This window comes from Numida meleagris, chromosome 6, assembly GCF_002078875.1.
Source record: "Numida meleagris isolate 19003 breed g44 Domestic line chromosome 6, NumMel1.0, whole genome shotgun sequence".
NCBI classification, from domain to species: Eukaryota; Metazoa; Chordata; class Aves; order Galliformes; family Numididae; genus Numida; species Numida meleagris.
Genome location: NC_034414.1, coordinates 12,320,787 through 12,343,456, shown reverse-complemented (window position 1 = coordinate 12,343,456; position 22,670 = coordinate 12,320,787). Strand labels below are relative to the sequence as shown.

Here is a 22,670-nt window from a genome sequence, read left to right as displayed (position 1 = left end):
AGCGGTGCCCTCTGCCCCCCTCCTCAGAGGCCGCCCGGGTGGCGGCTCCGGGACGTCTCCGGCGGCGCTCAGGTGAATCCCCGCCGCTCTCCTTTGGGCAAAGAGGCAAAACGCGCCGTCTCCCCGGGTGTACGTGTCTCGTGTGGTGAGCCGGGGAGGGAGAGGGGTATGGCAGCGCTTGGAGTGCAGAGGGAAGCGTTGCAGGAGATGTGGCGGGATGGAACAGAGAGGCCCGAACACCTCCTTCGCCTGCGTGAATGGCAACAGGTTGGTCCAGAGGCTGGCAGGGCAGATGGAAGGCCGAGGTGCTCGATGCTCTGTCTGCGTGACTTGTGGGAAAAGGGAGTACGGAAATTAGGAACATGGTGAAGTTGAGAAGGGATCACGAGGCTGAACCGAGGCAATGCTGTACTGCAGCCACCCTCAGCTGATGGCAGAGCCTCCAAGAAGAGTGGACAGGCAGCAGGTGGGCGCTGGGTTTGAGCAGAGAAAGGCTGGGATACAGGGAAGGGTCTGAGGAGCCCCAGCACAGAAATGCCATCCGAAATCCTTGAGAGCTGCCAGAAGGAAGGCGTAGAATGAGAAGGGAGCGGTGAACTCAAGCCTGGAATTTAGAAAGGGAAGGGAAATGAAGATTATAGTTTGTTGATAAAATAACAAAGCAGGTAAATTTTTTGTATTCCCGCTTACCTATTGTTTCTAATGGTGAGGGGAAAGCACTGCAGGTTCTGAGGGTCATGGGGGTTAACCCAGAAGAGATTTGAGGTCCTTTCCCAACCTATTAGTCTTGTCTTCCACGTTCCCTTACCTACATCAGCATTTTCTCCGTTGGAACATTAGTGTTGAGCTCTCAGACAGCGATGAGGATGAAAGGAACCCCTCGCAGCTTCTGGCACTCCATCTTCCCCTCTGGCCTGGGCATTGGCAGGAGGGTGGTGCAGGACCTCAAAAGAACCTGAAAGCATGTGTTAAGAAATTGGAAGCTTGCTCAAAGGCGGTTTTCATGGGCTCAGGTGGGGAGGCCACGCTTAAGTGACCTGCGAGGTTTCTTTGAAGATACAAAGGCTGCAATTGATAAAGGAGAGTTGGCAGCCGCAGATGAGCTGGGTATTTCAAAAAGAGCTTGAGGGCTCCAAATCAGAGATCAGTGGGTGAGGGGGAGCAGAAGAATAGGAGCAAGACAGTTGCTGAAATAGGAAACCATCTTAAAAATATACATTGGAAAAAGAGGTTTATATTTATACATTATTTTCATGGGGAAAATGAAAGATAGCGTTCATTTTCAAAGCTTATACTGCAGTTTGGGAGGTAAGGTATCAGATAATAAGGTCTTCATTAAACAAGGAACGTAGCAGAAAGTAACAACATACTGAGACCAAAAAAACCCTTTGCTTTGCACTGGAGGTTATGGTAGGATTTTATTTAATTAGTGATAGTTAATGCTGTCAGGTAGGTAGTAGCTAATTTTCATAAAATGAATGTTTGAAGTCAGTCCAGCAGTGCTGTGTATCAGCAGAGTTTTGACTGGAGCCTGCCTGCTAGCAATATAAAATTCTGTTTGTTTTTTTTTTTAACAAAATAATTTTCCACAAATTGAAAGGTTTGGACTACCATAGATAAAAGAAACCAAATCACTTTCAAAGATGTTCATACTTAGGGACAGAACGTTTTCCACAGAAGTACCAAACTGCATCATGGCCCTCCTGCCCACCGCAACTGCGCTATCACCATTCCTTACTCCCGCTCACACTACAGGCCTCCAGCTGCTGGGGTGCTGAAGGATCTCCCCTTACTCTGCAGTGTTTTTTAGGGCTGTAATGAGGTTCTGTAATCCAGTGCGTATGTGTGGTGAACATATGTATATATTTGTCACAGTCAGGCATACACACATTCAGCCTTTTCAGTTTCAAAATAGCCGTGTCTTCTCTTCTGTGCTTTCAGACTTGTGTTACAGATGACGCACTCGCTTGCAGAAGCAGCATTGCCTTTATAGCTCCACTGGCTTCAGTTAAAGAATGAATGAAAGAGCAAAAGTTTAGTTCCCACGTCAACAACCTGAAAACAGTCTTCTCTGTATGTCCCTGGTGAGTGTCTTCTCCACCCAGGAAAGAGAAGTTGGACAGGGAGGACTTTATACGAAGGTGGATGTGCGTGTCTAGGAATCATCTAGTTTTGCTCTGATAGCTCGTCATCTTTAAGTTAAATTAGCAGCTAACCTTACTAAGATTTGCTTGCTAAAACGAAAGAAAACAGTTTTAAGAGCACTGGGAGACCTGCGTGGGAGGCACGGATTTGGTAGGTTGAGCAAGGAGATCACAATCTGGAAAAGGATTCTGGTAAAGCAGCAGCAGCAGGAGGTAATGTTATCATAAATCTCCAAATGATGTTGGCCTCAGAATTGTATTTTACTTCTGTAGCTGATGCTGGTGACAGATTCTGATGGTCACCTGCCCCGTTAGTTAGCTGTGGCTAACTAAAGCCTGGCATGAGTAGGGGAAAAGCAGCTGTAGAGTTCAGGAAGGCTTTTCAATGTGGGAGCCTTCTGAGAGGCTGGAGCTGCACAGCTGCTGTTCAGGAGAGAATATATGTGCTTTGAGCAGCCCCATTAGAGTCACTGGGAGTGCTTGCAACCTTCGGTGTTCATCCGAATCAACACTTTTAGTGGTGATAGTGGAAATACAGCTTTGAGCCGTAGATCTGTTTTATTTTTTAAACTCCTATATAACAGCAAAAGATAATCTGTCCCCTTACTAATTTCATCCTTTGTGTTAGGTCACCCCACTGCCTCCTGTGTTGTGATGACACAGGCAGAGGAAGTCTTTATCTCGCCTCTGTGTCTGGAGTCCTGGCATCACCTTTGCTGACCTACGCTTCAGCATCCCCAGGGTAACAGGATACGATGAAAGGTAGGTTGCTCTTCCAGACAGAAGTCTCTACTTCAGCTGTGAATTTCAGTGATTTCTAATCATATCTCTAAAGAGTTTTCCTTTCAGTGGGAGGGGGGGTTGACTGAGCATACATTCCCTAATATTTCTGAATTTAGTAAGTAATCACCTTTGAGCAAAATTATGGCTTTGTTTTCTTTTTATTATGGAAGATGGATTGATAGATCAAAATTACAGTGTTGTATAGGCACAAAAAGCATATAGGGAAGCTTTGCTTTATGCTTCGGTGCTTTCCTAGTATAACAGTGTCTCATTCTGCATACCCAAGAGTACCTGAGGTACTCAACAAGGATATACCAACAACGGTGATAACTACCGAAACACTCACTCCTTAAATTTAAGCCAGCCATTCTGAGTTCATCAACCAGTTTGTACTCCAAGACAAGGGTTCTTGTAAAAACTCGTTGAGCAATTCGAAGAAAAGCAACAATAAAAAGAGGGAAAAGAGACATTTATAAAACCTGTTACTTTGTGTACAACGATGAATACAACTGGAGAGCACATTTAAATTTTTTTAAAGCTCGGGGAAGCTGAGAGGAAGAGGTTTATTTCTAAGAGTTATAATCTCAAAACAAAAAGCAGCCAGGTTTGGAACACCTATTTTGCAATTCTTGAATGCTATAACTCAGTCTGTGCTGTCTTGTATTAAATTCATGACAATTCAAGTGTTCCAATGCAGTTCTTTATCAATTCTAGATTACATCACGCTGTGAATTGCTGTCTGTTAATATTGATCTTTGTAAATAATTTGGAATCAAATGGAAAGCTGTGATGCACTTCAGCATGCAGTGTACTCACTCTGTCCTTGAAACTGATCTAAAAACAAACAAAGCTGCACTTGCAAAGAAGATACTACTTTTCTGCAAGGTTAGATTTGGACCTTTGGACTGTCAATAGCTGGATGAAAGCCTTCCATGGAAAAAAATGAGAATGAAGGAGAAGATAATTGATTGTTGCTTGATGTTGACTGAGGGAGCCATAGAGGTGCCGCATGTCTGAAGGGCTCATGTCACAGTCACAAAGCCTGATTCAAAAAAGTCATCCTGCTTTTAGTGAGATAGTCACAGAAATAGAATCTAGATAGATTGAATGTTTGCTCCTGTACACTTACCTAGCTAGGTTTGGGCTTTTTTTTTCCCTTGATTCACGGAATCACAGAATTGTAGGGGTTGGAAGGAACCTCAGGAGATCATTTAGTCCAGCCCCTTCTGCTAAAGCAGGTTCCCTACAGTAGGTTGCACAGAGAAGCATCCAGATGGATTTTGAAGATCTCCAGAGATAGAATCTCCATGACAGCCTCTCTGGGCAGCTTGTTCCAGTGCTTTGGAAGGGTTTTTTTTCTTCATATTATTACCTACATTTTGCTTAAATCTGTACTTCATTTTCATCCATGTTCCTCAACTGTTGCTTGGCTTTGCTATGAGCTGAGAAACATTTGCTATGCTGCACCTGCTGATTGCATTTTGTTCTCTGTCCGTTTGTACTGGGCTGCATTTGATTGTGAGTGAAGATTGTTTTGAGAATCCCTTTAGGATCGTTGAAAAAGAGTGCTGGTGTAGAAATGTCAGTATTGAACAGATGTATATCAAACTGTGAGATAAATGAATGTTCTTCTGGGGAAAAAAAATGAAAGTAATATCATATTATGTTGGAGATCATCACAGGTCTTTACTCATTCCCTTAACTCAGTGGAACACCTATCTGCAACCATTTGGTTTCACTGAAAATTCATAGGAGATGGAACTGAGTGTAAATAGGAGTGGGATTGTGCACACAAGGCAAGGTGGCAGGAATGTTCTGCTGCTTCCTGAAGGGCTAGGATGGTTTCCAGGCCCCATTTCTCGTAGGGAGAGAAAAGGGCAGTGAACACTGCAAATGGCTTTTTGCCTTAGAGCCAGCACCTGCCTGAAAGCAGCACATAGCTGGACTGGGCCAGGCTCTTTGCTTCTCTTGGAGCACGTGTATTAATCTCAAATGGTATCATTTTCGAGACATGCTTTACTCAAGGCCATAGTAAAAGTGTTAGGATTTATCTTTTAAGAACATTCCGTAATACAGAAATCATCCTCAAGAAATCATGGAGCTAAATCTCAGCGAACTCTACTTTCAGTAACTGAAATAAAGCATGCAGTTTTGCTAATGTGATGCTTTGTTCTATGAAGGGTATAGATTTGTTTCTGTCTTCCTGTTGCTGATCTAGGCGAGATCCAGCAAAACAAGCAGCTGGTGACGAGGAAAAGGCAACTTACAATATTGGAAGATTCATGTCAGCGCATAACAAAAACATGCTTATAGAAGCTGCTAAATGTGTGTTACTAGGAGCTGAGTGCAGTAATTCTGAAGGCTATAAATCTGCATGTTCAGTAGAGTAAATGTATGCACATATAGCTGAACCATGTAGCTCCTACCACGTGCTACAACTTACAGTTCCAAAAGTGGCTAGCGATCTGACTCTGCTTTATTTGTAGGTGATCTGTTTTGGGGGGTCCTCTGAGGTCCTTGGCCTTCTGAGATTGGCCTATTCAACTTTTTTTTTTTTTTCTGAAAATGAAAATCTGCTAATGCTGGAGTGACGTTTTTAAAATCTCAGCCAATTTGCAGGTGCATGAACATAGCAACAGGCACAAACCCATCGATACAGGCGTAGATATTTCACATAGACTATTTACAGAACAGGAGGCACCTGTCTTTTTTTTGAACAAGGTGTGCAGTTCTCAGTGCCTCAAGTACGTCCTTTTCATTTAACCACACACATGCAAGAATTAGGATCTCTTTCTAATGGGAGAGGATAGAACGTGCTGCATTATGCACAAAACACATGCTTGCCTAACAGCTGACTATTTCTCTAATACATCAAAATAATTGGAACATTTCTTTCTCTGTTTTAAAATTGAAATGAGAGGTTTACTTTTGTTGAATGATTCACTTTTCACAACTGTTATTATTTCTCAAGCTTACTCTGAGTTTGCAGCAGCAACAGAAATGTTCTCAGACAAACAAGTAGGAAAATAGCCTGTAAATCTTTATTGGTATAAACGGTTCGTAAAACTGGGTGTTGAAAGGTAAGCATAGTTGAAATAAATCTGAACAGTGCTGACTCCAGTGTTTAAAGCATTGGTTACATCTCTTGATTAACCCAGCTCCTCAATATTTGACATGAATCGGTAATTCGGAGATGTCTTTGCTTTTCCCTAGCTTTGTGATTATTTCTGTGGACAGTGCCATGAAATATGATGTTTAATCCTGCTGAAGTAATTCTTTCATGCTGCGTATGATGGTAGTTCAATAATTGGCACTAAGGGTGAAATCAACTGTGTTTCTTTTGTAAGTAACCAGGACTCACACAGTGCAAGTGTGAGTAAATAGAATGTAAAATCCACCTTCTGACACAAATCTTTAGCCAGCTGTTGGGCATGCAGATTTCCTGATTTTGGCTTGGTTTTGAACCTGCATTAACAGAAGTGTGTTGTTCCAGTGAGAGCTAGATCAAAGCTAACAGTGGAAGCATGGCACTTCTATTAGCTTGTTCTCAGCCTTCAGTTGCTGGGATGTGCTGTAGCTGCGTGCTCCAGGGAACAGGAAGATGCTCTACCCACAGTTTCCTGGATGTTGGAAAAAGCCTTCTCTAGGAATCGCAGTGCAAAAGGGCTGTACTGGCCCAGCAGATCGTGGCTGATATTCCTGCTAGCATACAAGGTTTTCAGCAGGTCTGTATTTAAATGGTTCGACTTACAAAGCACAGTGCTATGCTTGTTCCTAAGACACCGCATGTTTAGTCATTGTTTACTCATGGGCTGATTCATGGGTGGATTCTGCCAGGCTTTGCAGATGTACTCCTCGCCTGTAGGTATCCTTGAAGTAAAGGGGGTTGGGGAATAACAGGGAAGCGAAGAAAGATCATGGTAGCACAAGATGCTCAGAGTTGGCCAGCAAGAATTCAGAAGTGGGTCCTCCTTAGTTACGCTCTGTTCTCATGCAAAATGGGACCTTTCTGTGCTTTTAGGATGGATGCCTGTCCTGCAACAGAGCCTGCAGGAGCATACTTACTGGCTTTCCTATGAAGGGATGAGAGAAAAGGGGTACCCAGTTTGCAAATCCATAAGGGCCAGTCTTATGTGAAATTTTTCAATTTATTAAAAATGAAATATATTTCTACAGGTTCTTTTAAAATTGTTCCCTAGCTTACAGACATCTATCCTATTTAAAACATGGGAAAAAAAGATAGCTTTTTAAAATTAATTTTAAAATATTTTAGCTTTTTATTTGCTTTATCACGCTAATCCCCTTAAGAGCCCTTCAGCAGATTAAGAGATCTCCATGCAGAAGTACTCAGTGGTGCTGTGCTTCTGTGGCCCAGTTTGACCATCTTATACACCAAGCAGAGAAATATATGCTGCAAAGAACAGTGCATCTCAGAAAAGGTGATGTGGGAATTCAATGGAATTACTGTCCGTTCTCCTGAGTGTATGTTTATACAGTTGTTAGCAGGTGCGTTTGTCTAAATGTACAAAAATATATATAATACTAATTGGAACAAAACCTGGATGAGTATGTTTGGATTCCTAATGGGTTCTTTTTCAGCTTCATTTCCACGTTATGTTACGTCTCTTGTCCTATCAGCTATTTCCCCCCACCCCCACTAAGTCTGAGTGAGAACTGCAGAATGCGTCTAATATTTTGAGAGGTATTTTGAAGTACTTTGAAAGAAAAAATGTTTAGACCTAAAGGCTTGCGTTTTCGGCCACACACTTCGAAAGTCCAAGAGGTTTGAAGAGCATTCAGTCCTGTTGGAAATCAGGCTAGAGATGGTATGTCAAAATATGAATTAAAACTTTCCATGGTGAAAATATAAAACTAATTACCTCAGCTAAAAAAAAATAAAATCTTTTTTTCTTCAAGAATTGATTGAAGGGAACATGCCTTAAGTCACAACAAAGCGAAGGTATGTCAAAGTTATTTTGCTTTAGCTACGAAACATACACGCAGGAATCACTACGTACCTAGGAGGTACGAGGGTTAAACAAACTGATCAGTCTTTCCTGTCTATTCAGTAACTTGCATTTAAAAGAGAGAGTATTATTTTGTCATTCATATCTGAGAAACAGGGGTTTTTTTTTTTTCATCATTGATGTGCAGCAGAACTCAGAATTCTTGCTGCAAAAAGAGGGCAGAGAGCAGATGAGGCAAAATGACAGATTCAGGTAAAACATGAGCAGCCGGCTCACAACAAGCAAGTGCAGTGCATGCCAGTCCTGCTCTTCCCTAGGGATGGGGCAGAACTGCTTAAGAAAGAACAGATGGAAACAGCTGCCAACAGATGAATACTGGAAGGGATTCAAGCCACAGTATTTGCTGCAACTCAGGAGTTAGAGGCCTGAGTTTACCTGATGACAGGTATTGAAGATTTTGAACCAGACAGCTGTCAGTCAGTCCTTAGATACGAGACCAGGAAAAGCTGTTGTGGAACAAAAGCTGTCTTCAGGACATTCTCTGCTGTCTTTGTAATTCCAGTATGAGAAAGTGAAGTACATCTCTAAGCACAGTGCTCCAGAACAAATTTATTTAGTTTCCAGTGGAAAATCATATTCCTTTATGCTCCTAGACAAAAGATACATGAGCTATTGGGTCTGTAGAGTCTTGATTACACTTCTGCATGCAAAGTTCAGGTAGGTTGCATTTAACTAACAGGAGCTTACAATGTTTTAATCCGGATGTCTTTCTTACAGAACAGGATACCAAGAGAGACGTTGGAAAATTGAGCCCTGTTGATCTTCTGAACTGCGTCTTCTTCTTTCATGCCCAGGATGAAGTCAAAGCCCCCCACAGAAGGCCTGTAATGCTTATAAGTGAGTTTTGCCTGGACAGATGCAAGCCACCAGAGCTTATTTCTCAGAGAAATCCTACGGTAAGAGGCTTCTTTAAGCTGTGGTTGCACATAGTACTAAAATTAAAAGAACACTGCTAATGTATTTTTTGTGAATATGCCTGTGCCATAATTCATTCACTCAAAACAGTGGTTTCTCTTGACCTTGAGATGAGAGTTAACAGGTGGCAGAAAGATAAATTTAGGAAATTCAGTGACGTAATGCTGATAATTTTATGTTGTCTTGCATATTTTCTAGCACACCATGAAGAATAAATAAATTGCAAAAGCTAAAGTGTCCTTGGCAAACAAACAAACAAAATAGCACCCTGTGATATTTTTACCTTTGCTTCTCCTCACCAAGCACACTGCTCACTCCCACAGAGCTTGAAATATTAACCCAGCATGTTAATTTATTTCTTCCAGAGTTGCCCTAGCCGTTGGATTTAACATCTCTCTTGGGAGTACTTTTAAACCAAATGGCTGACTCCATCTCTAGCTTTGTTAATTAGGCACATTACTTTGTTCCTTTTTTCATATTGTTTAATGTAATTGGCATTTGTGCAGCTTTTTAAAGCCATGTTTAGGCCTACATTTTGTACAGCTGGCTCTGAACTGCAAGCTATTTCAAGTGTCTAGTTCTCTAGAAGACTGCTTTCAAGAGTGTAGAACATCTGTGCTAAGCACATCTCATGCTTCCTTTCCAAAATGAAGGAAATGAGTAGTGTGACACATGTTCTGCCCTGAATACATTTGTATCTCTATGGCATTGTGTTTGTAATGGGAGCATTAGATACCCTGTTTGAGGAAGAAAACTTCATCTACAAGCTGCTGTGTAAATGTTTGCTTATACTGTAGTGTTTATCCTGACCACCTTTATGCAACTCGTGGGGATACGATGCCATACAGTCATAAAAACCTGTGATTTTTCACATATAAGTGAGTCTTGCAAGCCATGAATTCCTACAGGTAAGGGTACCAAAGTTGTGTCAACTGCCAATAAAGACTGACGAAGCTTCACTAGACAGATATTCAGCTCATTAATTTCAGTTGTCTTGGTATGAAATGATATTCTGTACCTGAATTGAAATATTTATAAAAGTTTAGGAAAAAGATAGATGTATGCACTGGGGAAATGGTCTCTCTTTTTTATACAAATGCTGCCCTCCAGCGGTCTGATAAAAAAGCCCAACAAAAAACAACAATGGATAAACGCAATGCTTATTGATTGCAGTAATCTAAGTTCTGCTCACGTTGTGGCAAGTAGAAATAAATTGTACCTCTCAGTATCACTTGGATTGTCTAGGCTCCAGCCTCAGGAAACCCACAGGTGGCATAAGACAAGGCGAAGACAGTTGTAACGACAGGGTATTGTTTTACCAGTACAGGCCCACTCTCTCTCTTCTGTGAATGATCAGCTGAAAACAAATTCTTTCTCACAAATGGCAGAATCATAATGCTCTGCCACTCAGTGACAGTCAAAACTGCTGACTTCAAATAGAACCACATGTGAGGAAATAGTTATGAGTTGGACGAACAGGTCTCAGAGGGCATTTGTTCCCAAGCATGATGGATTCTCTGAACGAAAGCCTGGCTGGCAGTCAGTCAGGCAGAGAGCTGCACTCAGCGGCTGTCAGTCAACCAGAAGATGAATCCTGAGCCACACAAAAAGCACAAGTCACTCAGATTTTGTCTTTCGGTTATGGCAAGCAAGTGCATTTGTATGAGGATTGTTTTAGTAAAGCATCGATGTGAAGAAAAGGAATGTCGTATGACCAAAGTGTAAGGTAGACGATCTTTAGGTGTGTTGCCTCTTCAGTTCCTTGCATGGCTTGAAATGTTCTTCCCAAATGTGTGAGACCATTTCTCAGCATGTCCTGCATTTTAGATGGAGGTGACTGCACACCTGGAAGATTCACACCCTGCTGAAGGACTCTGCCACCAGAGAATTGCACTGTGGTCCTTCTGCCACCTCCTGCTCTTGTGCATGTGCTTCCTGGTATGTAGCCAGTCTCCCCCAGCACCACTTCTAACATCTCAGCCGCACAGTGTGTTCAAACCTTCCATTTTCTCTTTCCTTTTGTCTCCTTTTTCACATAAATAAACCAAATGAATATAGGGTGCTTTTTCCAAATGTGTGCATTAATAATCAAAAACTTAGCTATTCCTTCAATTTTTCTCTCTTTCCTTAGAAGCCTCTTTGGTAATGAAATTCTTGACTTTTCCAACACGTTTTTCCTGGTGTATGGGGCTCCAGGTGCTGAATGAAGGCTGTGACTGTTTTTGCTGTTTCCTCACCAACTATCTGCTATTGAAAAGATGAGAAAACAGTATGTTGAACTCGCCGAAAGGAACTTCGGAAATAAAGGCAATTCGAAAGTTGCCCAGCAGATGCTGCTGTTGGACAAAAAAAGAAAAGACCTCTCAAGGTCAGTTTAAGTGGGTTAGGGAGAACCCGTGCTTCAGAGGGCTTCTGCAGTTCCAGGTTGTTATTCAGCACCTCAGGTCTGGTTCACAGAGACTGGCAGACCTATCTCATAACCATGTGCTTGCAACGTTAGGTGACTGTGTTGAGCCCCAGAACTCTGAATAAATCTGATCCCCACCAAAAAAAAAAAAAAAAAAAATCCAAACAAACAAACAAAAAACAACCAAAACACTAAACCCACTCCCACTACAGCCCCCCTCCCTCCCTCTGATGAAGTGGGTTATTAGCTGTCAGTTTTTAATGCATTTTCACATAAATAGTGGCATTTGCCTCCCTGTTGATGAATATGGGATTTTTCATTGAGTGCTATGTAAAGTAGCACACTTGCTGATGTTGCTAAGACCCATGTGGAAGATAGAAGTTTTAGAAAGAAATGTGAGTTTAGCATCATGCTGACTGTATTATTGGGAAGACCCTGAGGTTTTCTGTAACCCTGTGGTTACAGGATAGATCAGCATTCATTATTAAACTTACATTGTTAAGATGTTATTCAGAAGTATCTATGTATGTGAAAGATATGTTTCTGGGTCTTGCCCATAGGGATATCTCTAGGTTCCTTCCGCTTGCCCAGATGGCTTTGTGTCAGATATTGCTAACTCCTGGTGAGACCTAGGTGGGAAAGGACAAAGGAGGCTCTGCTGTGTGACACTAGGGCTCACTTTGTCCCCTGTTAGCCCTGAAATCTCAACTATTGACTGTCAAACCACCAATATCTGCTTAACAACGTTCCCAGGTATGCAATGGGCTCTTTGAGAAATGAGCTGCACAGACCACTGAGGGAGGGTCTTGGCTGTGGAAGCGATTTCCAGAAAAACGTGTGACTTGAGGGGCTGAGGAAGGACTCGCTGAGAAGCAGCAGTAAGTGGTTCACCTTCGGATATTGTTCTTCTGGAGATGGTAATATCACTTCTGTGAGTAAAATGAGCAGGCTGTCCCCTTTGCCATATTTGACCCTTTCAAATATCTCTGCAAAATACAATCCCTTCCCCATTCAGCAATGCCTATCTGGTCTTTGTCTTGCATTTGAAATGAGAAGTCTTTTTAAAAGAGCAGCACTGATACAAGGCAGTTGCCCACTTTGTATTTATTTAATATTTTTGGATACAGATGATAAAAAATTATAAAAAGAAAGAATATATCTGGAATAGCTCATATTTTTCTTATACCTAAAATTGAATTTTTAGTTTGTGGACATTTCTGTAGCAGTTTCAATTGTAATTTGGGAAATAATCTATAATAACGTAGCTATTTATAAAAACAGCAATTTTATTGCCCTCTTTTGCAATGAAATATTGAAAATAGAAGAAAAGTTCCTCATTGTTATTGTGTTTGTAAATAACGTGATGAAATTTCCAAATCAAAACACTTAGTGTACATAAATGAAGTACATGTTTATGCTATTTATCTATATCTATATTCTCTTTATCTATAGTTTGAATAGGATCAACCAATAATGCTGGTTTTGTCATGCAGTTTAGTACAGCTCTCTGCAGTTACCAAATCAAACCAAACATTGCTAAGATACTCGCTTATCTTCACATTCAAAAACAGCTGCTTTCCTTTAATTATTAGTAGTTTTCTGACTTTCCCTTGGAGTGGCCTTCCATAGGAAATGCCAGACAGCTCTAAAACCTTCACTGAAAAGTCTTCCACCCACATTCCGTCTGGCCCTGTCCTGTTTTGTCAAAGCAGCTTGGAGAAATGAGGACTCAGGTTTGCAAAGTCCTCAGTTCTCCCTAAGCTCTGCATGTCAGTGCAGTTGTCCAGATTCAGTATTTTTTTAAAAATCTTTCCCGTCCTGCAACACATTGATTTAGAATTATACTATATGTTGATGACTTCAGGCTGTTGGTGTGTGTAGTGCACACTTGTGTGTTCCTATAGGCCAAGCTAGACCACAGTCTGTCTTGCAGGATGATCCATACGTGATCCCAGTTGGGATTATTATTGGGATGATCCCAATTTAAGAAGCAAAGTTTGCAAATGTTGGGTCAGCCTTGTGCCCGTTCCTCTGCTCTGCCTGTGTCCCATGTCACTGCTGAGGCAAAACTCTGAATCCAAATGATGTCCAACTTTGAGATGTTTCCGCATAGGCAGGGCTGTGTCAGCAGTGCGCCGTCCTCTTGATGCACAGAGTAACTTCAGGCATTTATTTTAAGTATATCACCTTAGAAACAGGAAAAAATGCACACATTTTCCTTACTTAAGTTGAAAAATAAATGCAGCTGTAATCCAAATGTATGTTTATCAGCACTGATGCCCCTTGGCCTTACTCCAGTGGATTTCTCTCACTGACATCAGTGGGAAAAAGATGGGCTCTGCACAGTAAATCTAGGAATATTTTTTTCTTCTTTATCCATCCATCTATTTTGGGATGTGCTAAATGCTTGCTCTCTGTTGTAACATTAACATCAGTATGTGGAAACTTGGGTTGCTAAAATAAATCAGTGAAATGCAATATACATGACTTCACGTAGAACTGCATGTACATTGTTGAGCACAAGCACTCTGTGCCCGCTGTGCCATGCCAGCTGGGCCCGGGGTGCTTCCTATTGTGCCCCACAGGGTCCTGGAATGAGGCAGGGGCGAGCTTTGTGCTCCCAGTACATGTGAAGGGTCTTCTTAGTTCCTGATCCAGCAAAATATTTCTTGGTTGCCATTACTGTGCCTGTAAATTTGAATTCATGACACTTTCACCAGCCTCAGAGCACAGGGATGACAAGGTCTATAGTACTTCTCAAAAGCATCCTTTGCGTTGTGGGCCCGATTGTTCGCTGGAGGCAATGGAATTATCATTTACATGGGAAGCTTTGACTTGTAAGGATCTGTCTGTGTTTCTTTAGTTTTTGTGAGTTAATGACACTGCCTCCAATCAGACTAACGTGGGACATTTTTCTGATCTTAGCAGTTGCTCCTGATTCATGCTAGCATGAATTAGAACACTCTGAAATTCATTTAGTTCTTATTTTTAAGGGAAAAAATGAAGGTAAGTGAGGGGGGAAAAAAAGGGAAAAGCTGAATGTTTACAAGCTGGACTGTGTTTTCTGCCCACAGTGAAGCCAGCAGGAGACCCTTACAAAGCTGGATGTTGGTTAAGGTGCTGAGGGGACAGCCCTGCCCCAGCATCTCTGACCAGCCAAGCCCGGTGTGCCCGCACAGCAGCCCTGTGTCCCCGGTGCCCTCATTCGTCATCCACTGTGGTCGCTGCTGCACGCCACAAGGGAGCTCATGAGCCACCCCTGTCTTTCTTCTTCCCGTTGAAGAGGTACGAGCTGCACAAATTCCTTCTGTAAACATCACCTAAGGGAGAATATGGTGACTGATCTGTCATCAAACGTTTAGAGCTGATGATGGTATCTGTTGTTTATTTGTTTGGCTGTTCTTTTCACTGTGAAGTTTAAACAACAGCCATAAGTCACAGGGATATGACAAGGAGCAGGCTGTTGCGTGTGGGCTACAGCGGCTGGTTGTTCTTGTCCAAATGTACAGATACGCCCTGATAGCTGCTTATCAATGGCAATCTGCTCAGGGCTTCATGTTTTTCAGTTCTGTGGCAAGCTTGCAAGGTTACACATATATACTGAATGAAACATACCCCACCGGTTATTTTTAGAGAGGCTCTAAACAAGAAGCAAATCCCTGGAGCAGTGCTGCCAGAGATGCTTAAAGTTCAAATCCAAATTAAAACTGCCAATCTTGGGCATAAATTCCAACCTGAACTTGAGGAAAACTGTGATCTGTACCTTGAACTTTGTGACAGAAAGCGACTTCAAAGTATTTTCTAATACCTGAGTGTATACGAATATGTTATAGTCACTTGAAAATTAGAACTTAAATGAAAAATCTGAATATTTGTCTGGGAATGTAGTACCTGAACTTGCAAAATATTGTCATACAGCTCTAATTTATAGTAGCTGTAATGGAATCTGGAGAGTCTAATTTACTAGGACTCCCACTTCTATTACAGCTTCGTAAGCTCTAGTCATGTAATTGTGAACTTGGAGGAACAAGAGGCATATGCTTATTACCTCCCAAATCTTTTTTTAGTAAAGACCACTGATGTGTAAGACTTGGTTTAGCAATCACTAATATACAACAGGAAGAAAGCAGACCCTTTTTCAGCAATGCCTTTGCACAAAGTAATTGAAAGTAACGCAGCTGAAGCAAGCTCCTCGTTTCTTTGCTGAATCAGAGCCTGTATCTTCTTCCTGCCAAGGCAGCAATCTTAACATCGCTCCTGAATGCACCAGTAACTCTAGAAGCTCTAATGAAAGTCAAGATAATGCCACAGATTTTATAAATAAGGGTCTTTATTTAGAATACTGTTGAAAACATTCTTGGCAATCACATCGTATAAATATATAAAGTTAAAGTTTGGCACAACAAACCAAGCAACATTAAATATATATATTTTTAATTTTTCCTATTTTTGTTTTGTTCTTAATTTTAGCTTTTGTTTCATTTTTTTCTTTTTCTTCTTTCTTTTCTTTTTTTTCTTTCTTTCTTTCTTTTGTTTTTTGTTTTTTTTTTGCAAAGCAACTCTTATTTACAAGTATACAAAAAGTTTTACAAAAAATGGTCCACAACCTTATTTTGGCCAGAACAGGGGTAATAAGAAGAAGGATCTGTCACACCACTGCTGTTGTAGATTTCTGTTCTCCTCCATATTCAAGAGCTAGGTTCCTATTCTCCAAAGCCCAAATTAAACATTGGCCATTTCCCTGTATACACTTTTATCTCTGGACATATTAAATAACTTTAGTTTAACGACCAATAAATAACTAAGTGTATTTTGTAGTAATACAGGTTTCAAAAGTTATATAAGGAATTTTGAATGATATTTTAAAACTGGAACAAGTCTTGAAGTCCTTTCCGTCTTAGAAGGCAGGTCTTGGAGCTTGGCTGAACGGAGCCATTTGTTCTTGGTGCAGTCCGGCTGGGCCTGCCTTTATAGCACTTGGTAGATAGGATTGCTGCTGCTGCTGCTGTCCTGAGGAAGCGGGGTGCAGTTGGTGGGGGAAGGAATCTGGGCTCCGCTGTCATTCAGGCTTGCTCCTTCCTGGGGGGAACAGGGACTCCCTTCAGCAACAGCTTCAGCTGGAGGCAGTATGGGACATGTGGAGTTGTCTGTGGAAATCCTCTCCACAATGCTTGAGAGGCAGTCGAGGCTGGAAACAACAGAACTCTTCCCATGCTTTGGATCTAAAAACAAAGACAAATGTAATCAATTTATCCCATGAGTACTTGATAGCGGTAGGATGTAGTTCTTTTATGAAACCCCAGCAAGCAGCTGAAGTACGCATCTGACAGCATGCAAAGTGTCAGAGGAAATGAATATTAGTGAAGGATGCCAGTTATCAGGAAGGGGATTGTAATTTGTGGAACAGAGGAGAGACTCAAGTGAAACACGCTGCTATTCGGGGAGGGTGGATCCAGGGCTTCACTTCACTCCTTAGAAAGGGAATGGAAGACTGGAATTCCATCAGCCATCTCTCCAGTTTGGATCAGTGATACCTGGTTAGAACAGGCTTCACGCAAAATGGGGTTAAGACTAAAAATCAGTTACAGAGAGGGATATATACCTAGATGCTATATTTGCAAAACAGGAAATGCAGCAATAGCATATCCCCTTTACTTGCAAATACATTTACATGAAATCCAGTGCTTCTGCCAGCATCAGCAGCTCACTGGCTGGACAGGCAGGCTCCTTCTCCAGCCTGGCTAAGTGACTGGGGATGGAGGAGGCCACGCGGAGGCTACTGCACTGGCTGCCCCTATCTCCGTGCTTCACACAGTCATATTCTCAACAGCAAATACTCACCATTTGGTGATTCCGTGTAGTAGCTGCTGTCATAGCTGTTTCTCCTGCGAGAGCTGCAAGGCGGCCCGCTGTACTCCATCTGGAAAGGAGAATAATCTGAGTGAGGTTGGGGGACTGCCTTTTCCGCAGGTCCCAGGAACCATCGGATTTTGTATTACAGTTGCTAATCTGTGCCATCGCTCCCCGCTGAAATACTGTCAAGTTTGTGTCGTTGAATGAAGCAGACAGAATTCACTTGCCAAAAAAAGGGATGGATTTACACCAGAATATTTATGTGGCACAGCCATTCCAAAGGGAAATTACCACCATCGCCATGACTGTGGTTTTACCAGAGATGAGGTTTTCCAGCATTCTCATCACTACTGCCCTACGCCTAGGGTCAGTTTAGAAAAGGCAGCCCAAGAAAGGAAGGAATTCTTTTGATCTAACTTTGGAAGACTTTTCCAAACATGAGTTCCTCTGAGAAAGCAGCTAACCTTTGGATTTCCTTTAGTTTCCCTTCCTACTCTGATTTTGTAAAGAAAAACCCCCAAACCTTGACCAATATATTTGTTTCCAATACTTGAATCTACAATGAAAAGGCTGTATGTTGAGGAGGGGCCATTTGTGTAACTCCTATCTGCCAACTATTTCACAGTCCCAGGTACTCAGCTCAGTGATGATTATCCCCATCAGAAAACAGAAAAAAATCCCAGGAAGTGCCCTTGTGGTCCCATTCCTCGGCAGCATTCCTGCAGCCACCCTTGTCCCCTCCCCATAACCCAAGGCTCTAAGCCTGGGCTCTTTTTTCTACTGCCGGTAAACGTCTGCAGAGAGGTCAAGTGAGAGGAGAGCTGGCCTTCTTCATAAGGGTCAAGGAAAACAACTCCCACTACTTGGGCCATCCTCCTGTTATCACGATGAATGACAGGAAACAAGCCCTAGACTTGATCGGTTGCCCTGTACGTTTTCCCCTGTAATTCCCACACCCAAGGGGACCTGCCTCACTGCTGTCCTTCGAGGGACTGACATATCAGAGCATGGAATCAGAGGTGCCCAGGGGCCGTGTGCTCCCAGGCACCCTCCCAGAGAGCTCCCCTGCACACAGGGACTGCCTAACCTTCCTCCCAGGAATCTAACAGATTGCCCCTCTCTTCCCAGAGACCTGGCGTGTGGGGCCCCTGCCTCCCTCTGCTGCTGGACTTCAAGGAGGAAGGACTTCATCTCCTGCCCGGGGCACTCACCATGCCGTCGGAGCAGTTGGAGCGAGGGCTGGAGGCATCTGACTCCCCGCTGTAGTGCTCCAGCACCGGGTAGTACGCGTCCTCCTGCTCGCGCAGCAGGGCCTGCAGGCTCTCGATGTAGCGGATGGCGTTGCGCAGGATCTCCACCTTGGGCAGGCGCTGGTTGGGGTTGGTGGAGGTGCAGCGCTTGAGGGTCTCGAAGGCCTCGTTGACCTTGCTGAGCCGCCGCCGCTCCCTCATGGTGGCGGCTTTGCGGCGGTCGGCATTGGTGGTCTTCCTCTTGCAGGCCTTGCACGCCCACAGCAGGCAGCGGCCGGCCTGGTGGTGCCCACTGGGCGCCCGCACGTGCTCCTCCTCGTGCGGGTGCCCGTGGTGGTGCCCGTGATGGTGCGGGTGCTCCTCGGGCTTCAGCAGCCCGCCCACGTGCACCAGCCGGGGGTCCAGGTCCTCGAAGAAGTGCATGTCCGACGTGTTGAAGCACGGGTCATCGTAGAAATCGTCGGCGGCCGCGAAGGAGCAGAGGGAGCCCTCCGTCATCTCCATGGGGCCCAGTAAGTCCATGGGGGCGGTTGGGAGCGCAGAGCAGGGCGAGACGGCGGTCGGGGGACACGGGGGTCTCGAGGGCGGCTGTGCGAGGCGGGCACGGAGCGGGGCCCTCGCACCCTGTCCCAGGCGAGGCCACCGGCGCGGGCTGCTGCCACCACCTCCGACCCCTCCCCAGCCGCGCCGCCCCGGGAGCGCCGCTCGGGGCCGTATTTATGCCGGAGCCCCCGGCGGGCCGGGGCGGGGCGCGGCGGGGCGGGGAGGGGGCCGCGGCCGACGGAGCCCCCGGAGCTTCGGCCCCCTGCGGGGGGAGGGGAGAGCTGCGCGCGGCGGCGCGCGGAGGGCCGAGCCGCCCGCAGGTGCCGGAGCCCCACGCCTCGCCCGGCGGGACGGCCGCGGCCGGCACGGTAACCGCGGGGACGTCCGCGACGGAGCCGGGAGCGGGGGCAGCGCGAGGAGCCGGGGCGGCGGGGCGAGGGCAGCGGCGGGGTCGGGGCTGCGGCGCGGCGCGGCCGCCTGCAGGGGGGGGTAGCGGCCCGCGGCCGTCGGCGGAGCTCGGGGAAGCGGAGGGAAACGGGAGCGATCCGCCCCGTCGGAGCTGCGGGAAGGAGCTCCGGGTCCGTCGGGCGGCTCGCGGGGCGTCGTCCCGCTGCGTCCTTCGGCCCGGAGCGATGCGCCGGGACTGCTGCTGCGTGCCTTCTGTCGGCAGACGGGCGCATGACGCGAAAGCCGGGCGTGCGGCTGCCCGGGAGCTGTTCTGTCAGAACCCGAGCAAAACGCCCGCAGGACGGGGGTGCGCGGCTGGGGCCGGGTGCTGGGAGCGGCGGGTCGTGCCCCGCAGCTGCGAGGTGTCGGGCGGGGCTCGGGCACGGCTGCCGGAGCTTGGCCTGAAGCACGGGGCTGAGCGGGAGGGCGAGGCCTGGCCAGGCAGCCAGCGCGAGCGTGCTGCGGGCGCAGCGACGGGCGGGAAGCGCGTGGTTCCTCAGCAGAGCCGCGCGGCCGTGGCTCTGCAGTGACGCACCTGAGTTACGCGCAGTTTCAGTAGGTGACTCTTTGCACGTCGGCTCACGTGTATACTGCGTTTCAGGTTCTTCTTTGAACTTGAGCCTCACCTTAGCTTAATTCCAGAGCTTTTGAAGAGATGGACATCATCTCACGAGCAGCATTGTGCTGCAGGTGTAACCGCACTGCAGTCCAATTGTTTGTGCAAGAAGGGTTTGTTACTTTGGGCAGCCAGCAGTGGCAGAGTTGAGGACATGGAAGAGCAGGATGGCTTTGTTAATGTCTCTCAAGGCTTCCTGAGCCTGGGTTTTGGAATATCACTTAGGCTGGGAAGTTCAGTTCTTCCTCCAGTACAAAAGTACTGTAGCAGTTCGGCTGTGTGATTTCAGTAACTTCATCATTAAGGTAGTTACAGATATTTTTAATTTACCATAGGCTAAAATTAATCTCCATTCTGCAGTTATAAGTGCTGGTGGCATTCTGGCTCATTTAAAATCAAAGGCAAAGCTGAGAGCATCTCAGAAGGTGACAGAACATCAGTTGGCGGTTGAGTCCGCGGTCCCCGTGCCTGTGGCAGCTCAGACGGGCCATCACCATGGTGGGTTCTTCTGCTGTTCTATCACTCAATTTTTGCAAAAATTCCCAATCTGCAGCCCTCATTTTCTACTTACTTACATGTTTTTAAGTGCAGGCAAAGATAAGAACTGTTAGTCACATTCTGTCATGACCCCAAAGATCTTTTTTTTTTTTTTTTTTAAAGTAGATGTTTTGGACTCTGTACAAGTTTGTTCTTTCACTGTACCTAGTGCTGAAAAATGATCTGCCCCAAGGAGAGCAGCTATTGATCAGCTCTACGCGTGCAGAAGTGTATCTCCCAGCTGTTCTGAGGCAAGCTCGTAGAAACACTCCACTGTTATTGTAGAGGCTCTTTGATGTGGAAAGAGAGAACAGATTGTTCAGATTGATCTTTACAGGACAGCTAAAATAAAAATAATTTGTATTCAAAACAGTGCTTTGTATACAATAAGACAAAATAAGTACAAATAAGAAATAGTTGTATGGTATAACAGCTGCGCATTGGCTGTCAAGGCTTGGTGCGGGCCTTGTTGACCCACTGAAAACACGTAAACTCTCCTCAGATCATTGGTTTCAATTGTGAAATGGTAATTTTCCTACTATTTACCTAAAGCTACAGCATAATCTGCCACTGTGAGCATGCATCTAGGTTATATCTGACCCCAGGAAAAGGCATTTGAGGACTGGCACACGTAGTGGTTAATTTGGGCAGAGTGGTAACAGATGGTGAGACTTGGACAGGCAATATAGAGAGACTGCCAGTAATTGCCTGTGAATGCTCATAAGTGCATGAGCTCACCTAAGTGGAAAACTCAAGAGAAAGCCATGGCCAGCTGGTGAATTCTGCTCAGAATTGTCTTGCAGTGAAGCTGCCCTTGAGCAGTTTCAACCTGCTTTAGCAGGGGATTAGATTAGATCATCTCCAGAGGTCCCTTCCGGCCCCTACGATTCTGCAAGGACGTATTCTGTTGTTGCTGCTGGCACCAAAACTCAAATTATCTTTCTAGTATTTTGCCCAAGGATGGGTTTGTCCAGAAAGATGTTGTGGGCCAGAAACAAGTCTTCGTGAAGAACAAAATTCCGAGATGCTCTTCTCAGTGTTCTGCGGCCAGAGGGGAAATGAGGAAGGATATGACACGATCTCCACCGAAAGACTTGAAGTGAATTCCTCACTCTGAGAGCAGACAGCAACAAGCTCTGTTTCCCTACAACCACAGGAATTTCTTATGGTAGCATTTAGAAATACGCCATTTTTGATTCCTGTTTGGAAGCCTCTGTTGCTGTAACTCATAATTTTAAGTAAAGAATAGGTCTCTCCAGAGTTTCTAGTTTGAATGCTATATTTAGAGTAGTGATGCTTCTGTGGCTTTTCTGGATGATTTGGGCATTGCTTTGCAAGAACAGATACAGAGTGCATGTATGACTGAGCATTCAGCAGAGGAAGAGAATCTGTACAGTCGCTTTAAATGCTGTTGGCTCTATACCTGTTCCCTACTGATCCTTCATCTCCTTTTCTTAGGTCATGGTTGAAATGAAGCTGAGAAGAGAGTGGCAGGTTGTACTTCCTGCGCTGCAAAGCATGCAGAGGATCATCCTGTGCACAACAGACAGGTACTGCTGACAAAGAGATCACAGGCACACATGCCTCACTGCACAAGCATCACGTGGACAAGAAAAGCTTCGGTTATCTATGGTAACTTTTTTTTTCTTTTTCAGAGGACAGACTGGGAAAACAGTTGACTGTGAGATTACCTAAAATTAATAGAATTGTCTTTTCAGGCAGAAAATCCAGAAGGTATTTTGGGAGAGAGAGAAAGGCCTGAAATCTGAGAAAGTACTGGCATGTTTAGCTACAAAGATAAAGATGAGAAGATTCTCTGAGAAGCTCACACGACAGTGTTTCAGGGAAAAAGAAGCAGCAAGTAAGTCTTGCATTGAAAAGTTTAAATGTTGGGCTCCTTGTTGTGTTGCAGTTCATTTAAGGTCTTCAGTGCTAGAAACCGGTGCCTGTATTGTAGGTTAACAACTCTTAATGGAGAAGACTGCTGTAGATCAAACATGGCCTCTATTAGCAATATGACACTAGTTTATAATTCAACAGTTTTGCTCCATTCATATTTAGTGAGCTATGTATTAATACTGAGAAGGATGGATTCCATTGCTCTTATTCATGTTGAGTTGCAGTCAGTGGAACTAATTGTTGAATAAG

At 44.6% G+C, this 22,670-nt stretch overlaps 1 protein-coding gene and 2 long non-coding RNA genes across 3 annotated transcripts in view; 2 read left to right on the top strand and 1 right to left on the bottom strand.

The window, feature by feature from the left end:
* The window catches only part of LOC110402142, a 91,243-nt gene extending 72,851 nt beyond the window's left edge, over positions 1-18,392 (top strand). The window contains exons 7-14 of the long non-coding RNA XR_002440923.1: positions 1,942-2,084; positions 2,773-2,906; positions 8,672-8,850; positions 10,697-10,807; positions 11,066-11,237; positions 12,030-12,154; positions 14,351-14,561; positions 18,258-18,392. This is a non-coding gene — a long non-coding RNA (uncharacterized LOC110402142). The remainder of the gene's footprint in view (positions 1-1,941; positions 2,085-2,772; positions 2,907-8,671; positions 8,851-10,696; positions 10,808-11,065; positions 11,238-12,029; positions 12,155-14,350; positions 14,562-18,257) is intronic.
* MYOD1 (myogenic differentiation 1) lies at positions 15,057-19,093 on the bottom strand. The gene is made up of 3 exons (XM_021403896.1): positions 18,341-19,093; positions 17,118-17,196; positions 15,057-16,498 (listed from the first exon to the last, which is right to left on the bottom strand). Exons 1-3 carry the CDS (start codon positions 18,899-18,901, stop codon positions 16,245-16,247), a joined length of 894 nt encoding a protein of 297 aa, XP_021259571.1. The 5' UTR covers positions 18,902-19,093; the 3' UTR covers positions 15,057-16,244.
* On the top strand, positions 18,767-22,561 carry LOC110402143. Its single transcript, XR_002440924.1, has 4 exons — positions 18,767-18,891; positions 20,346-20,483; positions 21,981-22,154; positions 22,241-22,561. It is a non-coding gene; the product is annotated as an uncharacterized LOC110402143 (long non-coding RNA).